Source organism: Myxine glutinosa, chromosome 9, assembly GCF_964187855.1.
Source record: "Myxine glutinosa chromosome 9, kmMyxGlut1.1, whole genome shotgun sequence".
Lineage (NCBI taxonomy): Eukaryota > Metazoa > Chordata > Myxini > Myxiniformes > Myxinidae > Myxine > Myxine glutinosa.
Window position 1 is genome coordinate 150,557,641 of NC_136269.1, and position 14,660 is coordinate 150,572,300.

The 14,660-nt window shown below is 43.8% G+C and overlaps 1 protein-coding gene across 1 annotated transcript in view; it reads right to left on the reverse strand.

Annotated features, from left to right (window-relative positions):
- Nucleotides 1-14,660, reverse strand: part of LOC137434817 (serine/threonine-protein kinase D1) — a gene marked incomplete in the record, with an annotated part of 259,878 nt that overhangs the window by 92,359 nt on the left and 152,859 nt on the right. Inside the window, 3 exon segments of the mRNA XM_078785044.1 lie at nt 5,709-5,988; nt 9,105-9,182; nt 10,484-10,604. Of these exon segments, the coding sequence (XP_078641170.1) occupies nt 5,709-5,988; nt 9,105-9,182; nt 10,484-10,604 (479 nt within the window).

Genomic DNA, 14,660 nt, shown 5'->3' on the forward strand with positions numbered 1-14,660 from the left:
AAACTGTTGTGTTTTTTTGTAGCTACAGCAAAACTATAAACTGTTGTGTTTTTGTGTAGCTACAGCAAAATTATGAACTGTTGTGTTTTTGTGTAGCTACAGCAAAACTATGAACTGTTGTGTTTTTTTGTAGCTCCAGCAAAACTATGAACTGTTATGTTTTTTTTGTAGCTACAGCAAAACTATAAACTGTTGTGTTTTTTTTGTAGCTACAGCAAAACTATGAACTGTTGTGTTTTTTTGTAGCTACAGCAAAACTATGAACTGTTGTGTTTTTTGTAGCTACAGAAAAACTATAAACTGTTGTGTTTTTTGTAGCTACAGCAAAACTATAAACTGTTGTGTTTTTTTGTAGCTACAGCAAAACTATGAAGTTATGTTTTTTTGTAGCTACAGCAAAACTATGAACTGTTGTGTTTTTTGTAGCTACAGCAAAACTATGAACTGTTGTGCTTTTTTGTAGCTCCAGCAAAACTATGAACTGTTGTGTTTTTTTGTAGCTACAGCAAAACTATGAACTGTTGTGTTTTTTGTAGCTACAGAAAAACTATAAACTGTTGTGTTTTTTTGTAGCTACAGCAAAACTATGAACTGTTGTGTTTTTTTGTAGCTACAGCAAAACTATGAACTGTTGTGTTTTTTGTAGCTACAGCAAAACTATAAACTGTTGTGTTTTTTTGTAGCTACAGCAAAACTATAAACTGTTGTGTTTTTTTTGTAGCGACAGCAAAACTATAAACTGTTGTGTTTTTTTTGTAGCTACAGCAAAACTATGAACTGTTGTGTTTTTTGTAAGCTACAGCAAAACTATGAACTGTTGTGTTTATTTGTAGCTACAGCAAAACTATAAACTGTTGTGTTTTTTTGTAGCTACAGCAAAACTATAAACTGTTGTGTTTTTTTGTAGGTACAGCAAAACTATAAACTGTTGTGTTTTTTTGTAGCTACAGAAAAACTATAAACTGTTGTGTTTTTTTGTAGCTACAGCAAAACTATGAAGTTATGTTTTTTTGTAGCTACAGCAAAACTATGAACTGTTGTGTTTTTTGTAGCTACAGCAAAACTATGAAATGTTGTGCTTTTTTGTAGCTCCAGCAAAACTATGAACTGTTGTGTTTTTTTGTAGCTACAGCAAAACTATGAACTGTTGTGTTTTTTGTAGCTACAGAAAAACTATAAACTGTTGTGTTTTTTTGTAGCTACAGCAAAACTATGAACTGTTGTGTTTTTTTGTAGCTACAGCAAAACTATGAACTGTTGTGTTTTTTGTAGCTCCAGCAAAACTATAAACTGTTGTGTTTTTTTGTAGCTACAGCAAAACTATAAACTGTTGTGTTTTTTTTGTAGCTACAGCAAAACTATAAACTGTTGTGTTTTTTTTGTAGCTACAGCAAAACTATGAACTGTTGTGTTTTTTGTAAGCTACAGCAAAACTATGAACTGTTGTGTTTATTTGTAGCTACAGCAAAACTATAAACTGTTGTGTTTTTTTGTAGCTACAGCAAAACTATAAACTGTTGTGTTTTTTTGTAGGTACAGCAAAACTATAAATGGTTGTGTTTTTTTTGTAGCTACAGCAAAACTATAAACTGTTGTGTTTTTTTTGTAGCTACAGCAAAACTATGAACTGTTGTGTTTTTTGTAAGCTACAGCAAAACTATGAACTGTTGTGTTTTTTTGTAGCTACAGCAAAACTATGAACTGTTGTGTTTTTTGTAGCTACAGAAAAACTATAAACTGTTGTGTTTTTTTGTAGCTACAGCAAAACTATAAACTGTTGTGTTTTTTGTAGCTACAGCAAAACTATGAACTGTTGTGTTTTTTGTAGCTACAGCAAAACTATAAACTGTTGTGTTTTTTGTAGCTACAGCAAAACTAAACTGTTGTGTTTTTTTTGTAGCTCCAGCAAAGCTATGAACTGTTGTGTTTTTTTGTAGCTTCAGCAAAACTATGAACTGTTGTTTTTTTTGTAGCTACAGAAAAACTATGAACTGTTGTGTTTTTTGTAGCTACAGAAAAACTATAAACTGTTGTGTTTTTTTGTAGCTTCAGCAAAACTATGAACTGTTGTGTTTTTTGTAGCTACAGCAAAACTATGAACTGTTGTGTTTTTTGTAGCTACAGCAAAACTATAAACTGTTGTGTTTTTTGTAGCTACAGCAAAACTAAACTGTTGTGTTTTTTTTGTAGCTCCAGCAAAGCTATGAACTGTTGTGTTTTTTTGTAGCTTCAGCAAAACTATGAACTGCTGTTTTTTTTGTAGCTACAGAAAAACTATGAACTGTTGTGTTTTTTTGTAGCTACAGCAAAATTATAAACTGTTGTGTTTTTTTGTAGCTTCAGAAAAACTATGAACTGTTGTGTTTTTTTGTAGCTACAGCAAAACTATGAACTGTTGTGTTTTTTTGTAGCTACAGCAAAACTATGAACTGTTGTGTTTTTTTGTAGCTACAGCAAAACTATGAATTGTTGTGTTTTTTTGTAGCTCCAGCAAAACTATGAACTGTTGTGTTTTTTTGTAGCTACAGCAAAACTATGAACTGTTGTGTTTTTTTTGTAGCTACAGCAAAACTATGAACTGTTGTGTTTTTTTGTAGCTGCAGCAAAACTATTGTCCTTGTCATACACACACCCAACCTGTGCACCAAGTTTTGTCCTAATCCGTCCACAATTTTTTGGAGATATCCTGCTCACAGACAAACAGACAGACAGACAGGGATGAAAGCATAACCTCTCCTCTGTCCACCTCCGGTGCCACAGGAAGCAATGTGCTTTTATTGCGCACTATGGTTTGTTTTTATTTAAAAGGTTGTGAGAGGGGTGTTTCTTTTTAACCAAGACTTTTGTTTGATTCTTTTACAAGAAGGTTTTAAACAAGAAAGTTGATCAGATGCAAACTATGAATTGGTTTTATTCGTCTTTCGAATGATGGAGCTCTGGGTTGTCTCCATGAGCTGTATTGCAATCTGGTCACTTCTGGTTTAAATGCTCACCTTGTCGAGTAAGTAAGTGCAAATGACAAGGTGTAGTCCATGATTTCACACTGTTATTGCAGCATCTACAAACCTGTTAAGGAGGTTGCATGAACTAACCAATGACTTCCTGTATTAACCTTTCAACCAAATGAGAAAACAATGGAGATCTACTGTCGTGGCCAAAAATATTGGCACCGTTGCACTTTTTTCAAACAATGCACCATTTCTTCCAGAAAATTGTTGAAATTAAAAAATATTTTGGTATCCACATTTGTATTTCTTTGGTTTGCAGTGGAACAAAACAAAAAAAGCAAAAGAAAAACACTAACTCTTAGCTTATTCAACACAGAAATCCTAAAATGGCATGGACAATAATATTGGCACCTTTTAGAAGTTGTTAGAAATAATTAGATTTCAAGCAGGTGATTCTCCTTTACTTTGGAGTTTAACTCACTTATGGTGAGTTGCAGGTGCCTGCAATATAAGAATCACTCATTCAACCAGTTTGAAGAGAGAAAAGGAGTCATTCTGCTGTTTTGTGTCACAGTGTGTACCGCAATGAGCATGGAGAAAAGAAAGAAAACCAGAGAATTGTCTGAGGAGGTGAGACACAGGATTGTAGCCAAGCATGGACAATCTCAAGGCTACAAGTCCATCTCCAGAGACCTTGATGTTCCTGTGTCCACCGTACACAATGTTATCAGGAAGTTTAAGGCCCATGGCACAGTAGCCAACCTCCCTGGACGTGGCCGCAAGAGAAGACTTGATCGAAGATTGCAGCGAAGGATTGTTCGAATGGTGGAGAAAGCACCTCAATCAACTACGAAACAGATTCAAGATGACCTTCAGACACAAGTTATGACAATTTCAACTCACACCATCCGTCGCCAACTAAATCAAAGGGGGTTCTAAGGTAGGAGACCCAGGAGGACCCGACTGCTGAGAGAAAGCCCGACTGGAGTTTTCCAAAACACACCGGAGCAAGCGAAAATCCTTCTGGGAGAATGTCCTGTGGACAGATGAGACCAAATTAGAGCTTTTTGGTAAAGAGCATCATCCCTATGTTTACAGAAAACAAAATGAAGCCTTCAAAGAAAGAACACCTTCCCTACAGTCAAACACTGAGGAGGTTCAGTGATGTTTTGGGGTTGCTGTGCTGCCTCTGGCACTGGGTACCTTGAATGTGTGCATGGCGTCATGAAATCAGGAGATTACCAAGGCATTTTGGAGCGCAATGTTCATCCCAGTGTCAGAAAGCTGGGTCTCCGTCGAAGGTCATGGGTCTTGCAGCAGGACAAAGACCCCAAACACACTTCAGAAAGCACCAGGGATGGTTCAAGACAAAACGCTGGACTGTTCTGAAGTTGCCAGCAATGAGTCCAGATCTAAATCTCATTGAACACCTGTGGGGAGATCTGAAAACAGCAGTTGGGAGAAGGTACCTTTAAAATCTGGGAGAACTGGAGCAGTTTGCAAAGGAAGAGTGGGCCAAACTTCCAGTAGAGAGGTGTATGAAGCTAATTCATGGCTGTAGGAAGCGCTTGACTGCAGGTATTTTGTCCAAAAGTCCAACACATCCGGCATCCAGTGGTTGCAATGTTGTTAATCACACACATCCGGCATCCAGTGGTTGCAATGTTGTTAATCACACACATCCGGCATCCAGTGGTTGCAATGTTGTTAATCACACACATCCGGCATCCAGTGGTTGCAATGTTGTTAATCACACACATCCGGCATCCAGTGGTTGCAATGTTGTTAATCACACACATCCGGCATCCAGTGGTTGCAATGTTGGTAATGACACACATCTGGCATCCAGTGGTTGCAATGTTGTTCATGACACACATCCGGCATCCAGTGGTTGCAATGTTGTTCATGACACACATCCGGCATCCAGTGGTTGCAATGTTGTTAATCACACACATCTGGCAACCAGTGGTTGCAAAGTTGGTAATGACACACATCCTGCATCCAGTTGTTGCAATGTTGTTAATCACACAAATCCGGCATCCAGTGGTTGCAATGTTGTTAATCACACTCATCCGGCATCCAGTGGTTGCAATGTTGTTAATCACACACATCCGGCATCCAGTGGTTGCAATGTTGTTAATCACACACATCCGGCAACCAGTGGTTGCAATGTTGTTCATGACACACATCTGGCATCCAGTGGTTGCAATGTTGTTGATGACACACATCCGGCATCCAGTGGTTGCAATGTTGTTCATGACACACATCTGGCATCCAGTGGTTGCAATGCTGTTAATCACACACATCCGGCATCCAGTGGTTGCAATGTTGTTAATCACACACATCCGGCAACCAATGGTTGCAATGTTGTACATGACACACATCTGGCATCCAGTGGTTGCAATGTTGTTGATGACACACATCTGGCATCCAGTGGTTGCAATGCTGTTAATCACACACATCCGGCATCCAGTGGTTGCAATGTTGTTAATCACACACATCCGGCAACCAATGGTTGCAATGTTGTACATGACACACATCTGGTATCCAGTGGTTGCAATGTTGTTGATGACACACATCCGGCATTCAGTGGTTGCAATGTTGTTGATGACACACATCCGGCATCCAGTGGTTGCAATGTTGTTCATGACACACATCCGGCATCCAGTGGTTGCAATGTTGTTCACGACACACATCCGGCATCCTGTGGTTGCAATGTTGTTAATCACACACATCCGGCATCCAGTGGTTGGCACTCACGATGTTTTTCTGAACCACGGTCCCCACGAACTGCACAACCCTGCGATGCTACAGGCATTAGTGCCTTGCGAATTGCGTCCTCCCAGCCACGTGCCACCTCCACACCAATGCCACACACTGCATCACCACCGTCCCATCCAGCTGTGGCATCACCACCTTCACCCACATAATATGTCACGCTCCCTGTCACGAGCTCAAAGCAATGTGGCCTACTCTGTGGCCCTAACATTGAGAAGTTCCGAGCCACCTCCACTCGAAGGATCTCTGACAAAGGAATTTCCTAGAAAAAAAAGTGAATGTAAACAATTACATGACACACAAATCGATACATAGTACAATCGGTATTTCCATTTGATATAAAATCATCGACCCAAAGATAGCCAATAAGTAATCAATGTGGACATACTTTTGATGTATGTGTGTGTGTATATGTATGTGTGTGTATATGTTTGTGCGTGTGTGTGTATATGTTTGTGTGTGTGTGTGTGTGTGTGTGTGTGTATTGTTGCGGTTCTGAAAGTGTACATATTTGATTAATAAAGGTTAAAGGTTTTGCCCCCATAGTTAGTCCACATGCAACATGTAGGCCACCTTAGAACGTCAGTTATTTCTTAGTATATGTGAGATAAGGACATTTCCAATAGTGATACCTGCGTTGTGTAAAATAAATAAATAAGAGTAGGCCCCGTTCATTTTGCAGCCCACCCTCCAATTGACCTCGTTGCGCACCATCCAGTCTGCGCCCCATGCCCCATTGCGCACCATCCAGTCTGCACCCCATGCCCCATTGCGCCCATCCAGTCTGCGCCCCATTGCCTCTTGCATTAGGATGCTGAAACCAGCCAAATGCCACGAGGTAAGGCCTGGAAAAGGGGCGGAGCACGAAGTCGGGGGTGTGGCCACGTCAAGCAGACATCAAGGGCGGAGCCGGTAAGACCCCAACAACCAACCAGGGCTCAGTGGGCATGGCTTAAGGGGCGTGGTGAGAACGTGGCTGGCACATTCGAGAGGGTTCGCTGGGCAGCGCTATATAAACGCGCGCGCAAAGCCCTCTGAAGGACTCGCGTGATAAGGACTGTGAAGGACTATTGGGAGAGGCACTTTGCTGTAAAGGACTGGCTGGCGTTACGAATTGTACAAGGACTTGTTGGGAGCGCATTGCATTGCGAGGAGAACTCGCACGATAGGCGCATGACAGAGGCGCTGTTATCCTGATTGATTGAAAGGACTCGTGGAGGATTTGGCTTTGGGATTGCTGGAAGCGCATATAAAGCGCTGGTATTTCTATTACGTACGCGGCCATTAGCCGTGAAGTAACCGCTAGCCCAGCCTACCGACCCCCCCCCCCCCCCCATATAATTGTCCGATCCACGCCAACGACATGCGGAGAGCTTGCTTGTCGTCTTCCATCTTCTTCGTGGTACGAGTCGGGGACCGGAGCGAGCTGTGGATGCCATCTTTGGACCCTAAACCCGACCATCTACAAATCCCGTGTGAGTCTGAGTCTGAGTGCGAACGGGCCCGTGTCCAGGGATAAGTTAAGACTGTATAAGGCTGCACTGTGTATCTGCTTCTTCTTCTTGACTGTACATTTTTTTTTTTTTTTTTGGATACTGAATCGAGGCTCGTGAAAGAGCTAACATTTATTTCACAAACAAATCAACCAGACAAACAAAACACACAAAAAGAGGGAACGGAAGACTTGCTTCTTCCTCTTCATTGTCCAAAGTGTAATAAATTCCTTGTTTTTCCTGTTTCCTCTTAATTCGACCGTTTTAGTGATTTCTCAATTGGGTAAGCGTGGCACGATCACAACCGCTCAAATCGGGTTTAGTACCTGTTAACCGCCCGAATCGCGGCTTGCTATCGCTGTGTTTCCAAATTATAACCGTGATTCGGGCGGGAGTTATTTCCTTGATTCATGGCCGGCGTTAGTAATTAGGTAATAAGAATTCGGCTTACGACCCTACCTAACGTCGTCCGGAAGGAACGTCATAGCTCCGGATCCCTTCGGCTAGTAAAAAGACAAGGGGATTAATCCCCCCTTGGTAAGGGGAAAGGCCGACGCCGAGATCCGCAACAATATGTTTGTTTGTGTGTGTGTGTGTGTATATGTTTGTGTGTGTGTGTGTGTGTGTGTGTGTGTGTGTGTGTGTGTGTGTGTGTGTGTGTGTGTGTGTGTGTGTGTGTGTGTGTGTGTTAACCATTTAACTGGTTAAATTTGTACATGGAAGCAATGAACATGTACTGTCATTGCAAATGTATCATGATGATCATGATGATCTGTTGTGACCATCCCCATGTTGTGTTGTGACCATCCCCATGTTGTGTTGTGACCACCCCCATGTTGTGTTGTGACCACCCCCATGTTGTGTTGTGACCATCCCCATGTTGTGTTGTGACCATCCCCATGTTGTGTTGTGACCATCCTCATGTTGTGTTGTGACCATCCCCTTGTTGTGTTGTGACCATCCCTATGTTGTGTTGTGACCATCCCCATGTTGTGTTGTGACCATCCCCATGTTGTGTTGTGACCATCCCCTTGTTGTGTTGTGACCATCCACATGTTGTGTTGTGACCATCCCCATGTTGTGTTGTGACCATCCCCATGTTGTGTTGTGACCATCCCCATGTTGTGTTGTGACCATCCCCATGTTGTGTTGTGACCATCCCCATGTTGTGTTGTGACCATCCCCATGTTGTGTTGTGACCATCCCCATGTTGTGTTGTGACCATCCCCATGTTGTGTTGTGACCATCCCCATGTTGTGTTGTGACCATCCCCATGTTGTGTTGTGACCATCCCCATGTTGTGTTGTGACCATCCCCTTGTTGTTTATAGTCTTTTTGACACATCATCCCGACATCCTTTTACATTTTGAAAAAATGTTTTTATTACTGTCGTATAATGCCTTTATCCTGCGTGTAATACGATGTGATCCCTACTGTGGTCTGCAACCATTGAGGATGCCATTGTGAATGCGTCTGTGTTCCATGAGCTGCCTTTGTGCGTCCTTCATCTTCTTATTCCGTGCACTCATCGGTGATGGTTCACTGCGAGCACACTTTATCTCCCAAACCTACCGGCAATCTTTCATCTCACAAATGTTCAAATGTGCATTCTAGGTCTTCCTGCTTCACACACTTCGATTGTCAGTGTGTAAATGTTCCACCATTAAAAATAATAAGATTTTGTACCTGGAATTTAGCGATTTATAGGGGGAACCATGATCCTTACTGAGCCAGTCTCCACCTCGATAACACACAAACATTTGAACACTACAAGATATCATGGCGAAAGCATAAATATCCCACGAAGATATCACTTTGCAGAGAGGACTCTCAGACATGATCAGAGTGCATATTGATTATTTGCAATAGCACAACGAAGTCTCACCTTGTAGTATTTGTTTCCAGTATCGGACTGATACAGAGTGATGCACTTGCAATCCAAGCGCCAGAAATGCCTCTTTCTCTGCAGGGGTGGGTAAACAGCACGGTTAATAGGGCCTTGTTCAGGGTTTCTGCTCACATATCATCTTATTAGCCCCCTACCGGTGTACACCGGAGGGGACTATAGGTTTGCACGCCGTCCCTCCGCCGCTCCGTCTGTCAGTTTGTCCGTCCGTCCGTCAGTCCATCAGTCCATCAGTCCGTCACGCAAAGAACAGTTTTCCAGACTTTTTTTTCTAAACGCTTAATGTTAATGATTTCAAACTTGGCACAACGTTTCCTCATGATAAGTTACAGATCAAGTTCGAACTTCACGACGTTTCGATCATTTATGACAAAGTTATGGCACTTTGAACTTTGGGAATTCTGATAATTCTGATGATCCTCAAGTCAGTGTCATTTTAAATTTTAATTTCCTTTAAAAACCAATTTCTCTGCAATAATAGGACAGATTGAGATCAAATTTTCACCATAGGAGGGACTCGGTCTGTAGAATATTTTAATGGTAATTATGACGTCACAGGTCACGTGGTTCGGCCGCCACATTGTTTTTCGTGAAAAAAAACCTTTTCTCTGCAACGGCTGAACAGATCGAGGCCAAACTTTGCAGGCAGAATCGCATACCCATGACGAACAAAAAAGTCAGCGAGCATGACGTCATGCGTCACATGGTTTTAGAGTTATGACGTTTTTAAGCATGAACCTTTAAAACCGAGCTCCTCCCTCATTTTTGATCCAATCGAGGGGAAACTTCACAGATCTGTTCAGCATGTCAGTCTACTAAAATGTCCTTTTGGAATTTGTGATAGGGCACGTGGTTTGGCAGATATCATTAATTAAACGAAAATATTTTTAAAAAATGGATATCTCTTGAATCGCTAGTACCTCAGACCGTGAGTTGGTAATTATATAATTCACACAGTGCAATACGTGCAGGCCGCTCCACGGAGCGACCTTGCGGGCTTATCAACGAGGCGAGGCGTGACACACGTGTCTCAGCATACCTCAGATCAAGTTTGAAAACCAGCATCAACCGTGCATAAATTTGCATATTCGATCATTTTTGACAAAGTTATGGCACTTTGAACTTTGGTAGGGGACGTGTATTGCAGCGCAATACTCAGAATGCTTGTTTGCCAAAATGCTGGGAAGGACTCAATCCCTGATACTTTGGATACATTTTCAAAAGAGGCAATACCACCAGAAACGAGTACAAGACATACGCTGCACTCACACACATGAGCTACACTCCAAGATACCAGAAACAAATGTAGAAGACCTAAGGCCTAAGATTAGGCCTAAGGCCTTGCAGTGCATTCTCACGAGATTGTCCTTGTTGGAGAAGTGAACCATCCAGCCCTCTTTGAGCATCACGCTTGCTCGTCGTTTGCTCTGCTTCACCGACTGCACCACACGCATCAGCGGGATGTTGCTCATTGTCTGTCTGTCACACATGAAAAGAGGGCACATAATACGTCATTTTACTCACCACTTATTCTGAAAATCAACAACCTGCACACATAACATCTACTTTAATACAACATTCCTTGAATGAGGTCAGCCATCTTACTTGGGCACCAATCCAGGAACCAAATTTGAAGGGGGGAAGGGGTTAGGGATAGGGGAAGAAATTCAGTGGTATGGCTAACGGTAACGGATTCAGTGGGAGGGCTAATAGTGAGTAAGGGATTCAGTGGGAGGGCTAATAGTGAGTAAGGGATTCAGTGGTATGGCTAACGGTGAGTAAGGGATTCAGTGGGAGGGCTAATAGTGAGTAAGGGATTCAGTGGGAGGGCTAATAGTGAGTAAGGGATTCAGTGGGAGGGCTAACGGTGAGTAACGGATTCAGTGGGAGGGCTAATAGTGAGTAAGGGATTCAGTGGGAGGGCTAATAGTGAGTAAGGGATTCAGTGGTATGGCTAACGGTGAGTAAGGGATTCAGTGGGAGGGCTAATAGTGAGTAAGGGATTCAGTGGGAGGGCTAATAGTGAGTAGTGGGAGGGCTAACGGTGAGTAAGGGATTCAGTGGGAGGGCTAATAGTGAGTAAGGGATTCAGTGGGAGGGCTAATAGTGAGTAAGGGATTCAGTGGGAGGGCTAACGGTGAGTAACGGATTCAGTGGGAGGGCTAATAGTGAGTAAGGGATTCAGTGGGAGGGCTAATAGTGAGTAAGGGATTCAGTGGTATGGCTAACGGTGAGTAAGGGATTCAGTGGGAGGGCTAATAGTGAGTAAGGGATTCAGTGGGAGGGCTAATAGTGAGTAAGGGATTCAGTGGGAGGGCTAATAGTGAGTAAGGGATTCAGTGGGAGGGCTAATAGTGAGTAAGGGATTCAGTGGGAGGGCTAATAGTGAGTAAGGGATTCAGTGGTATGGCTAACGGTGAGTAACGGATTCAGTGGGAGGGCTAATAGTGAGTAAGGGATTCAGTGGGAGGGCTAATAGTGAGTAAGGGATTCAGTGGTATGGCTGATGGTGTGTAAGGGATTCAGTGGGAGGGCTAATAGTGAGTAAGGGATTCAGTGGGAGGGCTAATAGTGAGTAAGGGATTCAGTGGGAGGGCTAACGGTGTGTAAGGGATTCAGTGGGAGGGCTAATAGTGAGTAAGGGATTCAGTGGGAGGGCTAATAGTGAGTAAGGGATTCAGTGGTATGGCTGACGGTGTGTAAGGGATTCAGTGGGAGGGCTAATAGTGAGTAAGGGATTCAGTGGGAGGGCTAATAGTGAGTAAGGGATTCAATGGGAGGGCTAATAGTGAGTAAGGGATTCAGTGGGAGGGCTAATAGTGAGTAAGGGATTCAGTGGGAGGGCTAATAGTAAGGGATTCAGTGAGAGGGCTAATAATGAGTAAGGGATTCAGTGGGCGGGCTAATAGTGAGTAAGGGATTCAGTGGGAGGGCTAACAGTGAGTAGAGGATTCAGTGGGAGGGCTAATGGTGTGTAAGGGATTCAGTGGGAGGGCTAATAGTGAGTAAGGGATTCAGTGGGAGGGCTAATAGTAGGTAGGGGATTCAGTGGGAGGGCTAATGGTGTGTAAGGGATTCAGTGGGAGGGCCAATAGTGAGTAAGGGATTCAGTGGGAGGGCTAATAGTGAGTAAGGGATTCAGTGGGAGGGCTAATAGTGAGTAGGGGATTCAGTGGGAGGGCTAATGGTGTGTAAGGGATTCAGTGGGAGGGCCAATAGTGAGTAAGGGATTCAGTGGGAGGGCTAATAGTGAGTAAGGGATTCCGTGGGAGGGCTAATGGTGGGTAAGGGATTCAGTGGGAGGGCTAATAGTGAGTAAGGGATTCAGTGGGAGGGCTAACAGTGTGTAAGGGATTCAGTGGGAGGGCTAATAGTGAGTAAGGGATTCAATAGGAGGGCGAATACTGGGTGAGGGATTCAGTGGGAGGGCTAATAGTGAGTAAGGGATTCAATGGGAGGGCTAATAGTGAGTAAGGGATTCAGTGGGAGGGCTAATAGTGGGAAAGGGATTCAGTGGTATGGTTAACGGTGTGTAAGGGATTCAGTGGGACGGCTAATAGTGAGTAAGGGATTCAGTGGGACAGCTAATAGTGGGTAAGGGATTCAGTGGGAGGGCTAATAGTGAGTAAGGGATTCAGTGGGAGGGCTAATGGTGAGTAAGGGATTCAGTGGGAGGGCTAATAGTGAGTAAGGGATTCAGTGGGACAGCTAATAGTGAGTAAGGGATTCAGTGGGAGGGCTAATAGTGAGTAAGGGATTCAGTGGGAGGGCTAACGGTGAGTAAGGGATTCAGTGGGAGGGCTAATAGTGAGTAGAGGAATTCAGTGGGAGGGCAAATAATGGGTAAGGGATTCAGTGGGAGGACTAATAGTGAGTAAGGGATTCAGTGGGAGGGCTAATAGTGAGTAAGGGATTCAGTGGGGTGGTTGGTGGTTGGTGGCTATTTGCATTTTGCATCTATTTGCATCACCACTTTGCACAAAAAAGGTGCAAAAACAGATCCTTACAACAACATACCAATCAGCCTGCTCCAAATAATCAGCAAGGTCATGGAATCAATCATCACTTCTGACATCAAATCCTTCCTCTTCTCCAATGGCTTGATCTCGGATCATCAATTTGGATTCACACCAGGTCATCATACTCTGGAGATGCTGCTTCTACCTTCTCAACAATGGATGGAGGTCCTCAATGCCAAACAGGAAATCAGAGCTGTCTCACTTGACATATCACGTGCCTTCGATACGGTCTGGCACCCAGCTCTGCTCACCAAACTCTCCTCCTATGGTATCCATGGAAATCTCCACTCATGGCTTGCGGACTTCCTCTCTGGTCGTAGGCAACGTGTGGCCCTGAATGGATTTTTCTCATCTCCCCTTCCTGTTCAGGCTGGAGTTCCCCAAGGTAGTGTTCTGGGCCCTGTGCTATTTCTGGTCTTCGTCAATGATCTCTCTGACTCTCTGGAAAATCCTCTCTATCTCTTTGCTGATGACTCCACTATCTGCTGCTCCATTCCTCATCTCTCAGATCGGCAGTCTGCAGCCTCCTCACTCTCTGCAGACCTGGACAAATTCAGACTGGTCAAACAAGTGGAACATGTCTTTCAATCCTGACAAATCTCACACTCTTATAATGTCTCTCCGAAAGGACCGACTGGAAAACCCTCCCATCTACTTTCTCAGCAATCCTCTCCAAGTAGTTCTGTTGCTCAAGCTTTTGGGTCTCACTATCTGCCATGATCTTTCTTGGGAAAACCACATTTCCAAGATGGCCTCCAAAGCCAGTCGCCGACTGGGCATCCTCCGTCGTGCGATGTCCTTCCTTGGCACACCTGAGCTCCGCACCACACACAAGGCTTTCATCCGCAGCTCAATGGAATACTGTTCCCCCCTCTGGGCCGGTGCTCCTGCCTCACACCTAGCTTGTCTTCACGCTGTTGAAACCAAAGCTTTCAGAATCATTGGAATCTCCCGCGATGAAGCTATCTCTGAGGGCCTTTCACTCACTCACCGCAGGCAGGTTGGTGGTCTTTCTGTCTTCTACCGACTCCTCTCCGGCCTTGCTCCCCCAGCTCTCTCTGTGCTCTGTCCCCCCAATATACCCTTCAGGTCGCACAAGATCTGCCTGCAACCCTCTTATGGTTAAACTGCCAAAATCTAGGCTCTCTGCTCACCTTCACTCTTTCATTCCCCTTTTCTCCCACCTCTGGAACAAACTCCCCCACTCCCTTCAATCCCACTCCTCCCTCCAGGTCTTTAAAACAGCTGTTCACCACTATCTCTTATCTTATCTTCCCCCATCCAAAACCTTGATCTTTTCTACCCCCGCTAATTCACCCCAGATACACTTTTTTTTTGAAATTCCAACTTCTTTCCTGGAAGTCCTTGCAGTGTTCATATGTTTTATACCTCTCCCACCTCCCCCCAAGCCCTCCCCCTCCCACATTTCTCCCGATGTCCCTGCTCTCAGATGTTGTGTTTGTGTCCTTCCCCCTCTCTCCCCATCTTGTCTACCGCTCCCCTTATTTTTTATGTT